General features: G+C 42.5%; 1 protein-coding gene across 1 annotated transcript in view; it reads right to left on the bottom strand.

The window, feature by feature from the left end:
* Nucleotides 1–1,656: 1,656 nt before the first annotated feature.
* Nucleotides 1,657–16,688, bottom strand: part of LOC135213731 (uncharacterized) — a 125,423-nt gene continuing 110,391 nt past the window's right edge. The window contains exons 20-24 of the mRNA XM_064247847.1: nucleotides 16,079–16,309; nucleotides 8,564–8,702; nucleotides 8,087–8,274; nucleotides 7,535–7,754; nucleotides 1,657–4,625 (exon numbers count right to left, since the gene is read on the bottom strand). Of these exons, the coding sequence (XP_064103917.1) occupies nucleotides 2,880–4,625; nucleotides 7,535–7,754; nucleotides 8,087–8,274; nucleotides 8,564–8,702; nucleotides 16,079–16,309 (2,524 nt within the window). The 3' untranslated portion in view covers nucleotides 1,657–2,879. The remainder of the gene's footprint in view (nucleotides 4,626–7,534; nucleotides 7,755–8,086; nucleotides 8,275–8,563; nucleotides 8,703–16,078; nucleotides 16,310–16,688) is intronic.

Raw genomic sequence — 16,688 nt, 5'->3', positions numbered from 1 at the left:
AGCAATTAAAGGCTAAATAGGTGAGTTTAATTCTCAAACAGGATAGATAAATATACCATTTGTCTTTACTTACCACTTTGGACTCACAATTCTACCATCGTTTTAAATTGGTAAATTTGTTATTGTTGGCTGGGAATATTAACTTAGTGGTCTGGCAGTTTTTTTGACATTAAATATACTCTATACTAATCAACATTAACACAAGTCACCCTCCCAACAAGCACTCTTACAATTTAGTCCAATCTCGAGTTAAAAAGATGTACAGAATTGCCATTTTTCTTTTATTTTACATTTGCAGCTACTCGACAGTCTAGGCTAGATAATTACGAACATTAAAAAATCATGTCTACCTTTAACTCTTCACTCTCTCCAAACCAGCATTGCAAGTCACTTATGTCCATCACTGTACAGTAAACTAGGTGTTTTGACCATATGATAAAAAGACTAATTTTTAATTAATTTGAATTTTTCATAGCTAACAAACCTGAGGTCTTTGCATCAGGATAAATCTTCTAGCGCCAGCAGGAAACCGATTAAAAACAATAAATTGTGAATGCAAGGAATCTGTGGCATCCAGCATTCCATACGTAGTTGAGGTGGAAGAGAGTTGGAGAACATGCTTGAACCCAATGACCCATTAGTCTTTAATCCAACCTAGGATGAAACACATCTGGCTCGCCTAATCATTCTTCTTAGAAAGGAGAATTCTAAAGAAGAGGACGATGGTAAAGGCAAATCTCAACACCTGCAGAGAAAAGAACAGTCGACCCCGCTTTTTGCGGATTTCTTCGAGAAATATCCACAAATTAGTGAATTTTCATAAACATTTCATGATTAAATGGACTATTTGTGATAAAACTATTAAAAAACCATGTACTATACACATTTTGTGCAGGTTTTTCTTTAATTTGAACTAACAAAATAGAAAGTTTTAAGCATTTTTTATAAGTTCTAAGTACTCACGAATTCTAACTATTCGTGAGAGGGTCTGGTATGCATCCCCCCTCCCACCAAAAAGAATACAGGGAGTCCACTGTACTGGTCTGGTTACTTAGATTTACAAAGCTAGACTAAGTTAGGACTTTAACCAACCCAATCCCAAACAAGAACGGGAAAATCCTCCTCTTGCAGAAGAAAATGCTCTGGGATATTGCAGTGCATATCTGATAAAGACAGGTTTGAACGATCTAGGGTAGGCTAAGAACTCCAACACTTAGGCTAGGCCAGGATGATATACATACATTCAAACTAAGGATAGACCTACAACTCAACCAATTAGGCTAGGCCAAGTGGGTAAAGGTAGGTTCGAACTAGCTAGGCTAGGCTGAGCAGGTAAACGTAGGTTTGAACTAGCTAGGCTAGGCTAAGTTGGTAAAGGAGACTAAATGATACAACAGTGCAGGCTAGGGTGAAAAACCAGCTTGGGTAAGAGGGCAGAGCAAGCATCCACTCTCCAAGGTGAATGAAGAAAACATAACACGTCACTAGGTGTTACTAAGTTTAAGCATGGCCTCTTTACTTGCTTCCACCTCAACTACGTATCGGATGCCAGATGCCAAAGAAGAGTTATCCTAGTGTTAAGACCGAAGGTTTGTTCTGCGCATGAACAAAAATTATATTTTGTGAATGATTAAAAGGTAAAAGGCAAATAAGGCATACAGAAAAAATATCCTTTATTATGAAATAAACTGCATTCATACAGCAGGGATAGTTACAGTGTAAGGAGTGTTAAAACTCCCAAAATTTATTTTACAAGGAATACTGTGGGACCAACTTTTATTTAACCCTGTAGGAGTTCTGCATAACATCTACCAACTTTTCCATATAGGCAGCCAAATTTCCTTGTGCTTGGCTGAGGTTCTAGCTTACAATATTTAAATTGGTTAAAGTCTCATATGAAGATAACAATTAAAACCCTCAAATTATTGATATCATCACCACAAATTCAATGCTCTTCACTTCTCAAACCGGAATATTCTGGCACAGTCCAACATAACATAATAGGATTCTCTAGATCACAACACTGGCACTAATTGTTATGGACATTGCTACTTGCAATTCACAATATATGTTTTTTATAGTCAACTTTTCCAAGATAAAATGAAGGTGATCATATGATGTCATTTACAAAATGTCTTGTCTTTGGATTCAACTAAATCCCACTTCACAAAATAAATATGTGGGAAACTAACAGGAATCCTGTGTGTGTGCCTTCGAGTCCAGATTCAAAATTACATTTACCTATTCCATCAGACTTTACACACTCATGCACGCACATGCGTGCACACACACGCACGCGCACACACACTATAAGCACCAATATGGTTCAATAACAAAATATTTGCCTTGTGAGGAACACAAGCTATAAAAAAAAACCTCTTAATCCTAATCCTGCTCAGATATAACTTAAATGGTAACATTTATTCGAACAGAACATATAAAAAAAAATGGTTTTCACTTTGTACAAGGAATATATTCTGAACAGGTTTATATGTTCACCACATTCCTGAGAATTTCTCTGACTAACCTGTTCATAAAAACCATTATAAGAGGATAACAAATTCCATTTAATTTCTACTGCCTGTGTCCAAGATATGTTCTGGCAGATTTCATCACAAATTAGTGTAAAGCAGTTCAACAGAACAACATCAAAAAGATATTGTCTGACAATTTAAAAGTGGATTTTCTTGCTTTTCTGAGCCAAATCATGAAAATACCTATTAAAACAACCCAAAATTTCACATCGCTTCTAATAACAACCGATTTTACACTCCCTTTAATTACACAGCACATGTATATACACTCACGAGTTATTCCCTGTCGCCACCCCTACCCAATAAGTCTTGCTAATTCAATATTCAGGCTCGACAAACAGTTTCCTATCTAACGACACGAGTCTTTCCAGGCATAGGTTTATCACGACGCTTTTTCTGGAAAACTTCATCATCCTCCTCCAAATAGCGTTTTGGAGGCGCAATAGTCCTGCCAGAAGATGACACCCTTTCACTTAACCTAAACACACTTTGAGATCCTGAAAATGTTGGAGATGAAGAGCCTGCTCTTGGGGGTGAACCAGATACTCCAGCCAATCTTCTGTTACCAACAGATCGCACGTCCAGATCTTGAACCGACATTGCTGTTGATCTCACAACTGGAGACCCAGATAAACTTCCTTCTTCATCTGGCTGTAGTCTTGACTTTGACTGGTTACCTGTGTTATTTGCGACTGGCATGATAAAAAGGACTTCTTCAGTGTCTTCATCAATGATACTTGTGCCTCCTGAAGTTTCAACAGTCTTTACACCACTATCTGAATCCATGTAATTTGATGTAGAGCTAACTGGTAAACTTACATCAACATCTTTCTGATACTGTGAACTCAGTTTCTGTGACAGAGACTGCACTGTAGTTGAAAGGGAGGACTTGGTACATACATTTCGAAATGTATAATTAGTATTATTCACAACAGACAAACCCTGTTTCTGAGATATGGAAGTCATCTGACTGTGAACCTTAAAATCTTTCGATATCTCTCCAATATTGGCAGTAGATAACTCTTGTGCACTTGGAACCATCTGGACCATCTGGTTTCCCCTTTCAAAGGTTCCATTTATTAATTTTGCCCGGTTTTCATAAGTTGCAGGACTCTGTTTCACAGTTCTCACCTGACTAACCATTTGTTCGGTGACACCATTTTTTTCAGACATATATACAACTCTTTCTACTTTCATTGTTGAGCTGTTATTACTTGATACTCGCACAAGACCACTATTTCCAACCATATTTACATAATTACTACTACTCTCATCTGAATTTCCATCCAGTAAATCATCCTCCTGACCATATTCCTCCTGCAACAAAGTCAGACTATTTCCACTACCCACATTTCCTTTTCCAACCACTTTTTTTTTCTCTCTCTTAGGAAAAATATCTTCATCACTTTCATAAATAAGATCTTTTAAAATGGTATTCACCTGGGTGTTTCGTTTTCCTTGAAGAGAGCTTAAAGATCCTTTTAGAGACTGTTGCAGCCCTTTTGAATTAATATGCCCAACACTACTAGACCCAATACGGCTCACAGACACAACAGGTTTTCTTAGTGTTTCTGATGCATTCTCTGCTGTAGACATATTTGGCACTACTTTGATTGTACTCCCAGGAACATTATTCACCCCATCATCTTTCACATCAGACATTTTTAATACATGAGAACTAGATTTGCACTCATCACTAAACTTTGATGACCCATGAACATTGTCTGAACCATCACAGTGGTCTTTGGCAATACCATCAGAGGGTTCTTTTCCCGAATGAGAACTATCATACTTTGTTTCACCAGCATCACGTTCAAGAGAAGGACCTTCCTCATCATCTTGATTTGGTTGAGAAAGTTTATTTTCAGAGGATGTAACAGGTGTAGCTGTGTCGCTTCCAGTACCTGGATCTTTACGGTCTTCAGAGCCAAATGAAATATCTGGCAAGATAATTGATTCATGGTTAGGATTGTGTTGTTCCATCAACGATTTTATTAACTTTGCTATTGCCTCTCGTTTGCCTCTCACTACTTCTTGTGGAAACCACTCACCAAGAGTTCGGATTGGGAATGTATAATCTTTCAGAGGGTGCTGTAAAAAATAAAAAAAAATTTTAAATGTCATATTTAAAATTTCAGAAACAATTCAAATAAAACTTATATCAACTCTTTGCAAAAGTAACTGCTTTGAAATGACATTAACTACCAATACAATGAGTGTTATAAAGACCACTACCTTGAGGAACTCCATTTTCATGTTCATATGTTTTGGATTAAATATTATCAATATCTCCTTAGAAATTAAAATGAATTTGAAACTTATGACAATCAGCAAGTGACAACAAATATCTTTATGTATTGTTGTGAGAGATTGGTAACTCCTGGTCAAATTCCTTCTAAACAAAAAAACAAAACAAAAATGGGTTACTGAATTTAATGCTAATCTATTATTATCAGACAGATTCAGACTTCTACATATGCCAGTCTAGCACTGGCCATTTTATCAAGAACTAACCATACAAAATAGTTTGTTAAGGAGACAGGTATAGTTATAAGCCTTACTTGGGTTTGTTCCAGATCTACCTATTAAGGCGAGTTGACACTAGGCTTCACAGCACACTGCATATGTAAGATTCATCACCAACTCCTCCTAAACTCTTATTTATAAGCCCCACCTACTGAACTGCTCATTAGGACTCATGCTGCACCACTAACTCATCAAGGCAAGCTTGAGCTGAAGCCTGACCCAGACAATCCACAAACGACAAATCACTAGTAACCTTTCAACTGTCTCCCAGTTCTCTATTATACTGTAATTGCCATGGAATGGAAGCGAGAAGCGACCCGTTGTTTGATCGAGTATTATCAACATTATCCATGTTTATGGAATGTAAAATTAACATCGCATGAAAATAGAGATGTGCGTGGCTGTCAGGAAAATAATGCTATTGGTCACAGCACTCACGAAGTGTAGTACGCGCTGTGCAGCACATTACATCACCCAGGTGGGCGAGCACATACTGGCACAGGTGACTTATGAAGCACACTGTGAAGCCTAGTGTAACCACACCTTTAGAATAAATTTGGCATTGGCACCTCATGGGAACTACATTTATCAGCCAAAGGTGACTGCCAACACTGTAATAAGTATAAAAATGCTAAGGGTTCCATGTGATTTGTAATTTCAAACCTTACTCCAAGAGTGATCACAAGGTAGTAACAAACTAGGTCAAGCTTATAAACTACAATAATCAACAAATAAAAACACTATACACATGAATTAAAATATTCTTGAATCATAATGATAAAAAAAAACTCAAAATAAAACTTTTAACGAGAAAATTTTATAATTGCATAACCTTTTATTTAAATGAACAAGGGCATTACATAAACAAGTATATTTTTTATACCAATTACGATATAAAAATTAGGGCAAAACCAAAAATTTTGCTATTGCAGTAACCTAACCTTTAAAAAAAAATCTTTAAGGAAGAATTAAATAACTAATTACTTTCCGAAACACCATATGTAAAACGTCCACAAGCTGAAAATTGTCCCAATAATGCTGCTCAATCAACATAGTTATGTTAGAAACTTATAAATTCAATTTAAGAAGTCGCGTGCCATTTATCAATACAGTAAACCCCCTGTATTCACATTCTCAAGATTTGCAGATTTTTCAGTGGAATCTATCTATAAATTATTAAAAATTCAGCAATTCAAGGACTTTCTCGTCAAGAAATAGTGTGTGTGTGTGTGTGTGTGTGTGTGTGTGTGTGTGTGTGTGTGTGTGTGTGTGTGTGTGTGTGTAGTTGTTTTGTATATAAATAAATTATTTACCTAATATTAATAATAATAATATATTGGAAGGAGACCCCCTCTTTCAAACAGGTATTCTTGAAAGATAATGCTGCAGCAGCTGCATTCAACTTGCAAAGATCTATTCTTCTAATTACAGCTTCCTCTCCATTACTAAAGCTGGCGAGTAACACCAATGTGATTCATCAGGAGTTAATTTCAAGGATATTTTGAATTAACTTACAATAGAATTAAGTAAGTAAAATATGAACTGCATAGCACGTAGGGTTAAATACACAAATCAACGTAAGGTGTAGTTAAAATCTTGCTCTTCTACGGAAAGCAATTCTGAGCTCTAGTTCATATGGGTAAAAGGTCTAATAACATTCTTCCTTTTGGTTTTTATTAATCCCTTCTACTGCGGCTTTGAAAATTTGTCTCTCCACTAAGCCACCCCAATTTTGCTGGCCCTAAGGGGAGACACTAAATTTTCCCTCAACTATTGCCAGCCTAATGACTAATTTGTCTTAATATTCTCTGAACGTCATGTCTAACGCCCTAACATCACTGTGAAATAAAAATATTATACAGAAAAATGACCACACATGGTGTGTCCTCAAACAAACATATAATGTAACATCTCTAAGTATACTTAGCTAAGAAAAATAAATAAATAAAAAAGGGCAAAATGGTACATTTTCGTTTTTCAACAAAAAAGTTAGGGCTATATTATTTTCACATTTCCAGTGTAAATAGAACATGTTCAGGGCTTAACTTTCTGACACAGAACATATTCCTAGGATTCTTAGTTTCAAAGTTATTGTAAAAAATTTTTAAAAAGCCTCTCCACTGGGCGGCGCATCCCCATTGAACCCCTAACCCCTTACCCTATACTAGGCTGTAAAGCTGGTAATATGTCAGACAAATGGGAATTAAAAGTTGCAGCATTGGATGAAACTTTAACTGCTGGGATACTGATGAATAAAGGGTCCCATTAGAAAACACAGCAATAGGTGAAAAACGTATAAGGCCTGGACATCTCCTCATGGTGGCAACATAAGCATCTGAACAACCAAAGTTTTAATTAAAAAAAAAAATTTCAGATCCAAGTTTGGTTTTCCATTTCCATTATCTGCCATAAAACTTCTAGATGCTACCAGTCTAAAGTGCAGACTCACATGCACTAACAAAATGATGACTTACTTCAAAAAAGCTCTCAGCAAACTGAAGTGTATAAATGCCACAGTCTGAGTAATTCATCTGTTGAGGGACACGTGGACAAGCACCTTTCATGGTATCACGGTTAAACAATTTTTCGGAGTTCTTCCTCACTTTGTGCTCTACAGTGAGATAATCTCTTAGTGTGGCAACAATACGAACTCTGTTGGCTCCCGATAGGGAATCAAAAATCAAGATGCATGGCCTGAAAATAAATATTTATAGAGAATTACAATTCATTTACAAATACAGAATTATCAATATCTCACTTTTTCATTTCTACTTGCCTTGCAGGCATTCAGTAAAGAATACTAAGCAACGATTCATGTTTAGGGTCATGTTATATGAGAAGAAGCTGCAAAAATCTCAATATGGAATACTAAGGAATGATTCAAAATTAGGGTCAATGTTACACGAGACTCAAGCTGCAAAATTCTCACTATGAAATACTAAAGAATTATTGAAGTTTAGGGTCAGAGTAATGAAGATGAACATGATGTGGACTTAAAAACTGTGCAAAACGAGAAATGCACTTACTGTCTTACAGACTGTGGCGTATTACTCTCAGTACTTGTCTGATCACTCTCTTCAGAGGGTTCTCCTTCTACTTTTGATTTCTTACTTGGAGTAGGTTCCTCTTCCTCATCATCTTCCTCAAGTTCATCTTCCTCCCCTTCGGCTTCATCTCGATCACTCCATTCACCATCATCAATGATGGGAATCTGCTGTAAGATTATTACTTTTACAATTATAAAGTAATTTGACAAGACTGGAGTCATTATTCAGTGGGTTAAGCTAATCACTAAGCTATTTCTTTAGCACTTTCAGAGCTGACCACTAAGTCACTAAATAGCATACGTATAGGTCTTGTCCACAGGATTTGTTCTTAGATGAGAGAGGCTAAACAAGAGTTAAGAAATCCTTGTAACTTAACAGGTATGTAGAAACAAGGTCTTTACTTTATCTATAACAAAGAACAAAGAAATACACAAATGGTTTAATTGTGCAACTTACTTCTATTCTATTTCTTGGGCGAGTTGACCTTCGTTTCCTCGGCCTCTCTACTACAGTACGAGAAATAGGTTGCCCATCAGAAACTCGAATGGGTCCACTCAAACCAGGATAGCAAATGATGGCCAGGAACCAATGAGCACTGAAATAAAGAAACATGAATTAAAATTACACTGACCTTAAACAAACATTTTAAAACTTCTGTTGCTACTGTTTTGCTGCAATCAATACTAATACTAAGTGAATACATAGATAACATCTAAAACTGATGACCTGACACTAGTCTTCACATAAAAATTCTAAACAATTATTTATGGGTATACATGGGTGTCTTTGGATCAAAAAGCTTAAGGCTGGAAGTAGTGAATTCTATAATAACAGCTCTCACATAAATATAACAAATTCTTAATTTGTATCTTTTCTAGCCATACTTACCCTGAACTACTTATCAGAGGAGAATCCTGGATGTCAATCCAGTACCAACCAGAAAAGCTGGTTATTCCCTCCCAACACCCAGCCAGGTACATGCCCCGGGGTCAAAGATCACGACCTCTGGCCCAACCTGCAGTCCTTCCCACACCTCTAGAGCTCCTGCCCTCAGATACATGGGGAAGGCAAAATCTCCATAGTTTGGGGTAAGTATAGCTAGGAAAAATACAAATTACTAAGAATTTGTGATTTGTTCCGACGCCATATACTTACCCTGAACTAATATTGTTGGAGCCTTAATCTTTAGGAAGCGGGAGTATCTAGGGAGGGGTAGGTCCTGTAAAGGAAGAGGTTGACCTCCTTCACAACAGGAGGAGGAGAGGGGGGGACCCGCTTCACCGGATTAGAGCACAGGTGGGGATCTCCCTGCCGGATAGAACCGACCCATACTGGAGGGGAGGGAAGGGAATAACTATCCGTGTGTGTAATGCAATGGTTTGTAAGCATATACTATCCCTCACATAAACTCACCTGATAGCCAAAGAATCTTGTCATGTAAGCCAAAGGCCCATTTGGAATGAAGAGGGGGGAAGGGTAGGATACGGAGGTTGAACACACCTCAAACACACACCCATTCACATGACAAACACCCCAGGCCGGACTAGACCCTGTGTTGGCCTGCCACCACAGGCCCAATCTCAAAGGAGTCAAGGGACCTCTTCGTGCAATCCTTGAGGTAATGGGCCATAAAGGTGGACTGCCTCTTCCACAACCTGGGGGGTGAGGGGGCAGTTTCCTTATAGACCCTCCTGATGGTCTCCCTCAACCAGAAGAGATGGTGTTTTTCAAGACTGTCTTCTTCTCACGCCCAGTAGAGATAAACAGGTTCTGAATACCACAGTGGAGTCCCTCTGTCCTGCTGAGGTACTTCCTTACTGCCCTGACTGGGCAAAGGAGCAGGTCCTTGGGATCCTCTGACTTAGGCAGGGCTGGGATGGAGAACTCTACAAACCGCTCGTTCACTACCGATGTGTTCTGAGTCTTGGCCACGAAGGACGGCACGAACCTAAAAGTTAGGTCTTTCCATCCCCTTGAGTGGGACACCTCGTAGGAGAGGCCGTGAAGCTCCCCCACCCTCTTGGAAGGATGCTAAGGTTAAGAGGAAGTTTGTCTTGAGCGTGAGCTCCCTGTCTGTAATATCTTTGAGGGGTTCGAAGGGGGGCTTTTTCAATTCATCCAGGACCCTGACCACATCCCAACGAGGCACGCCAGGGACCTGGGGGGGCATGCCTGTTCAAAGCCCCTAATGAGCAAGATGTCCTTGGAATTACCCAGGTCTACCCCTCTCTGATAAAAGACCTGGCTCAAAGCCTCCCTGACCCCCTTGATGGCTGTGATGGAGAGCCCTTTGTCCTCCCTCAGGTGGACTAGGAATTCCGCATCGTGGAGAATCTTGGTACATAAGGGATCCAAGTTCTGCCTCTTGCACCAAGCCCTGAATAGTTTCCACTTCGCCTGTTAAACTGCTGTGGAGGACTTCTTAAGGCATCCCGACATGTGGGAGGCCACCTCCTGCTTTTTTATATAAGCAACGACAGTGGCATTGTCGCACGTGACTGTCACTCTTTTGTGTCTCAGATTAGTTTTGAAGGCTTAGAGCACTTTGAGGATGGCCAGGAGCTCCAGGCTGTTGATGTGGAGCTCGTGCTCCCGGCTGTTGATGTGGAGCTCATGCTCCTGATCCGACCACTCCCCCCTCCTCATTTCTGACAGTAGGTGGGCTCCCCAGCCCTCCCTCGATGTGTCCGTGAATAGGAGCGTCTCCGAAGGTACATCCGCCAGCGGGATCCCCCCACCAGAGGTTCGTGTTGCCTAACCACCAGCGTAGGGCATCCACCACAGGTTGAGATGGGGCTACCAGCTCCCATGGGTTCCTCCCGTCCGAGGCCCATCCGTCCTTCAATTTCAACTGGATGGGTCTCATCTTCAGCCTTCCCTGAGGAACCAGCTTCTCCAGGGAGACGAGGTGGCCTATAAGCCTCTGCCACTCTCACGCCGGTCAGGGAGCGTCTGTCAGGGAGCGTCTGTCAGGAAGGGGGTCACTACGTCTCTCAAGTTGGAAATTCGTTCCTCTGATGGGAACGCCCTGGCTCTTACTGTATCCAGATCCATCCCAAGTACACCATCCTGTTGGTGGGCTCCAGGTGTGACTTCTCCCACTTCAGGATGATGCCTAGTCAAACGCAGAGGCTCAGGAGTTCGTCCCTCTGCTCCTTCAAGAGGTCCCTTGAGGAGGAAAGGATTAATCAATCATCCAGGTACCGCAGAAGGCCCATACACTTCTTGTGGGCCCAGGTGGATACGAGGGAGAACACCCTTGTGAAGACCAGCGGTGCCGTGGACAGTCCGAAACAGAGGGTCCTGAACTGGTACGTCGTTCCTCACACTTTATGTGGAGGTACTTCAATGCTGCCAGCACAGAGCGAGGGGTCTCCATCTTGAACTCTGTCTTGAGGTTGTATGTGTTCAGGATAGACAGGTCAATTACTGGTCTCCACCCCCCCTGAGCCTTTGCCACCAGAAATAGGTGGCTGAAGGACTCCTGGGAGTGATCTACAACTCGCTGGAGGGCTCCCTTCTCCAATAGAGAGCACCTCCAGTCGAAGCGCCTCCCCGTGACCAGGGATCCAGGGGCTGAGCGCCCCACTGTCCAGCTCCCTTGTCAGGGAAGGTTTCATGTCTAGGAAGGGGATCCGGTAGCTTTTCCTGAGGACCTGGACAGTCCAAGGATCAGCTCCAAGATCCTCCCAGTCCCGCCAATGATTGGAGAGGCAGCCGCCCACCCGAGGCGTCAAGTTGGGTAGGAGGCATCGCCGTCTCCTTCCTTCTGGTGAAGCGGCCACCTTTACCTCTGCAAGAGGTCGAAGGCCTGGCTCTAAATGAGGACAAGTAGGACTGAGCGGCTCTGGAGGAGGGCCGAGTTCTCTGAGGGCCCCAGCCTCCTGAAGATGGTTCTAACATACTCAAGGGAGGCCCCTGCCTGCAGCCTGGGCCCTTGTCTCTGCTTCTGAGCTTCTTGGCTATGCCATGGAGCTGGCTGTGCATGACAACAACACCCTGTAGACGATGGAGTCCAGGCTCGCCTTCCTCCAGCGTTCTAGAGCTTCCTCTACCAGGTGATCAGGGAAAAGGGATTCACCCGACACTGGAGCGTTCCTGAGGGCCTTCGCCTCTCTGTCCAGAAAGCCCCTAGGGAGGCAAGCAAGGACCGCGTCCCTCCTCCTAAGACCCAGTTAGTCCATTGGGTCAGCAACTGGGTGGTCCGGAAGCCCAGCAACTTGCCCCCCTGACAATACCAACTCCTTGAAGAGGCCAACTCATTCTCATCCTGAAGATCTTGCTGTCACAAAACTGGCGACTGCGCCCGTCCAGTGATCCAACCACGAAACGACATAAACGGAGGTCCACGCTGTGGATTCCATGGCCATAGCCTCCTGTTGAGCAGAGACAGGGCCTGCCAACAACTTCTCTCCCGAAAGAGGGCCATGAGATGGCCCTCTGCCGACTTTGGAGCCAGGTACATGCCCTCTGGAGCATACAGCCTCCTCTGCCTGGCTTTGGCAGCCGGAAGGAGCTTCGTATTGCCCAGGCCACTCAGGGAGTTCTGGGGCCCCACCACTACCTCCTCCACCTGTCCCAGTGCTCCTCCAAGTACAGAGCCAGGGGAAGGGACAGGGAAGGCTTGGACTCTACCTGCTTCCCGAAGAGACAGTCTACCGCCAAGACCCTTCTGGAGTCCAAGGTTGCGGGTGGCTCCGCCAACCCATTCTTCACTCGGATAAACCCAAGCACCCTACAGAACACAAGAGCCCTCGTCCGTGGTACCTAGGACCTCCAGGGGGGGGCTCTGCAGACTGGCTTGAGCGAAGGCATCCTCTTCGAAGTTGCGGGGAGAGGGAGGGAAGGGCAGGGCTGCCGGGTCGAACCGGAGCCATCTACTGCAACTTGTGATGCCCCAAGGGGGGAGGGGAGGGCCTGCCCGAGCCAGAGGGGTCACCATGGGCCACCCTCTGGACAAGGGGGAAGCCCAGCTGGGGGAACGTTGAAGTGGAATGCTCCACTCCGCCCGCACATCGGGCAGGAGCAGAAGTCCTGAACAGGACAGAGCCCAGCCGACCGGAGCTGGGGCTACCGGAGCTGGCATGGGATCCATCGGAGCTGCAGGGGGTCAACCCCAGGAGGGGAGGAGGCCCCCGGGCAGGGGGACCTCAAGGGAGCGGTGTGCTCGGGAACCGACCTTGGAGACTGGGTGGCCTGCGAGCAGTGGAGCCTAAGACACGAGTCGTCCCGGCAACGGGCACTCTTGCTGCGACCCCCTTGGTCTCGGCTACGACGGGGAAATCTGGACCGACGGTCCGGGGAGGAGGAGTAAGAACGTCCTTGACTCCTCCGATAACGCCTTCTCTTGGAGCGATAGCGCCTTCACCGTGAAAACCTGTAGGAGTAACTACTTGAAGACGATCTCTCTTCTGACAAGATGCCTCTTCTTTTGTCTCTTCTGCCCCGGGGTGAGCGGGAGGCGCGGCCGGGGTGATCCACACAGGAACGAACAAGGCCCCTGAACGGGAACACCTCCTCCCTCAAGGGGGACCTACCTGGGGTACGGGGAGTACCCGACCACGGGCCGGGGGAACCCCAGATGACTCCATCAGCTCCTGCCATCTACCTGGAAGCTCCCCCACCTCTAGCGAGGTGGCTGGGATCGCGGAGGAGGACGAGGGACTCCGGGAGGACTGAGCGGTGCACCCTACTCAGGAGCGACACACTCTGCAGCTGGCAGCAAATTCTTGGTGGAGCGCAGCGCAGCAACTGGCACTCCTGCAAAAAGGTGGAATCATCTGATGACACATTCTTCACAAAAATAGAAACAGACTCCTCCAATCCCACCATTGGCAGGGTCCAGGCAACGGACTCACCTAGGTCCCCTCTCTGGGAGGGGACAGGTGAACACTCCCAATGCTCCGTTGGGGAATCCTGATGGAGAACAGGAAACTGAGAAGGACCTCCAGGCCCACGGCTAGTACTCCTACTCCGCGGGACCTCTGCAGGATTCTTTTTAGAAGGAGAACGAGGCTTCTTCTTCCACTTGGTAAGCCAGATCTCACTGATACTCCGACCACGCAACGCACCTCCACATGTGGCCTCACGCAAAGAAGGGTGACCCATACACTTGTTGCACAAAGTGTGGGGATCTATCTTGACAGAAGACAGAAAAGCCCCACAGGCCCTGGGCAACCCCGTTGAGATGATGAATCCATCACACCAAAAACCACACACACAGCAAACACACCACACACAGGGAAAGACAAAGGGAAACAGGCCAGTAACAGACAAGCTGAAGCGTGTGAACACTACAGCGACCAGGAAAGGACTGCAGGTCTTCGACCCTGGGGCACGTACCTAGCTGGGGGTCGGGAGGGAATAACCAGTATGTTCTGGTCGGTACCAGATTGACATCCAGGATTCTCCTACGATAGTAGTTCGGGTTAAGTATACAGCATCGTAACAAATATAAATTTAGTAACAGGACTAATAATGTTATTATTACTAAGGCCACACACTGTAAACTACTTCAAACTGAAGGTAGCATGGAATAAACAATTTTTTTTTTTTTTTTTTTATTTTAGCATGCGCTGCATGTTCTTGGCGTGCAACACAAAAGTTATGGTGAAAGTCTGACAAATGTTTTAAAAGTAAAACAGATAGGCAACATAACCGAAAATCCTTGTTTCAAATGCCAAAATACGTTCACAAATAATATGTGAGCAGTCCCATAACGAAATCCTAATGAACTAACTGCAGCATATATCTAAAACTATATCCAGTAGTTGCCAATCATCCTCAAATCAATCAACCTAATAACAATGTCAAGACAAGTTTCCTGCAAAACTAAGATACATGAAAAACCATCACAAATGGGGGCAACTCAAATGTTGAGTAGGATAATGATGAAGAATTTACAGAATAGTCTCTCTGAGTTATACTATTGGCAAATACGTAAATAAAAATATTTTATTTCTGAAGAAATTATTTATCACTAGTAGTATGATGCCAAAATTTTATGGTGTATGAAATAAAAGCAATTTCATCTAAAAAATGGTGATCTAGCTTCAGTGGCCCCTAGACATGGAAGATAATGGGGTTAACAAGATAAGAATTGTATGAACATACAGTATAATTTTCAGCCTTAATGCTATAATGCTACATACAGTACAATTTTTTCAGCATTAGCGGTATTGGTGTAGTAGTATTCAGAGCAGAACATGACCATATTCGTAAGGAAGGTTACTGAGAGAGCCAGTACCTCCTCCCCTGTCCAAAAAGTTGATATGCAGGAAAAACTAACAAGGGATATCAGTTAGGAAATTTGTTATCATTAATTACATTTCATCAAAAGCAATGAATCGCACTTCTCAAGATGTTGGGGTTACCCTTACGATCTGATTTTAAAGAAGACCCTGTATGAAGAAGGGAAGTTTGTTCAAGTAACAGGTGATATTTAGAAAAGCATGACACAACTGACAGGATGGAGGCTGGCAAGTAAAATATATGGCTTTGTGTAACACTAAGGTGAACTATTATTACCAGAGTTTGGAATAACAATTATTGAACATGAGTAGTATGTTGGTGAATTTAAAGTGGTGAGGGTAAATACCTGAAAATACTAAGGTGGATTTAGAGGGGACAAACTGTTTGATTTAAGCAGGAAACCACCAAGACTGAGGTAGAGGGAGAACTAGCGATGATTTTCCTGGTATTTAATCAATGAAAACTGATTAAACCTGAGAGTGATGGGAAGGAAATATGTTGTCTCTATCTCCTAGTGCTAAAAAAAATTAAATTTATTTCCTTTCATAAAATCATGTGTGAGTCAACACCTCACTAGCAAGGATCATTGAAAAAAATAAAAATAAAAAATGAAATCCATCTGCACAGTGACACAGACACATAATGGGTCTAACTTTCTATTCAAGTTTCAGAGATTCCAAATCTAGTTTGAACTCTCTTAAAAGAAAATACTCTACTTACTGTTCATTGATTGGGATAACAATAAAATCTTTCTCAAATATATCGACGTTCTTTGTCCAGGATTTCACCCTGGAGTGTCTTTTCTCCGCTGCAGACAATTTGGGATCATCCTCAATGGCATGTGGTCTGCGACCTTTCTTTGGCTTGGAAGTAAGGCGTTTGTAGAAAAAGGTTGAAAAAACATGTGTTCGTGTTCTGTGTATTTCAGACAGTTTACTTTGTAGCAACCACCTGGAAGTATTAAAAAATGTTCAAGATAAAATAGCTATACCTACAAACACATGTTAAGTGTCATTAGATTACTTAAATATTGTTGAAATTCAGACATTGTCATACAAAATCAACCAAATAGAATTAAATAATTAAATCTACTTTAATCATAATTGTTACAAATTACATCTTATGAATATTGAACAAAAGCAAAACTAAATTTCCTCCAATTTCCTTCACTTGACAAACCCATCTTGCTCACCTGGTATGAACTACATGTACTTATGTAAAACACAACATCCTAAATCCTTTTTTGATAAAATGACATTTTTAAAAGTACATAATATGAATTTTTCCAAACATACAAACCTAAGGTCTTTACACGAGGAATTACCTTCTG

The sequence above is a fragment of the Macrobrachium nipponense genome, chromosome 43 (genome assembly GCF_015104395.2).
Source record: "Macrobrachium nipponense isolate FS-2020 chromosome 43, ASM1510439v2, whole genome shotgun sequence".
In the NCBI taxonomy this organism is placed as follows: Eukaryota; Metazoa; Arthropoda; class Malacostraca; order Decapoda; family Palaemonidae; genus Macrobrachium; species Macrobrachium nipponense.
Note: the sequence above shows the minus strand (reverse complement) of the source record. Positions and strands in the feature narration are given on the sequence as shown.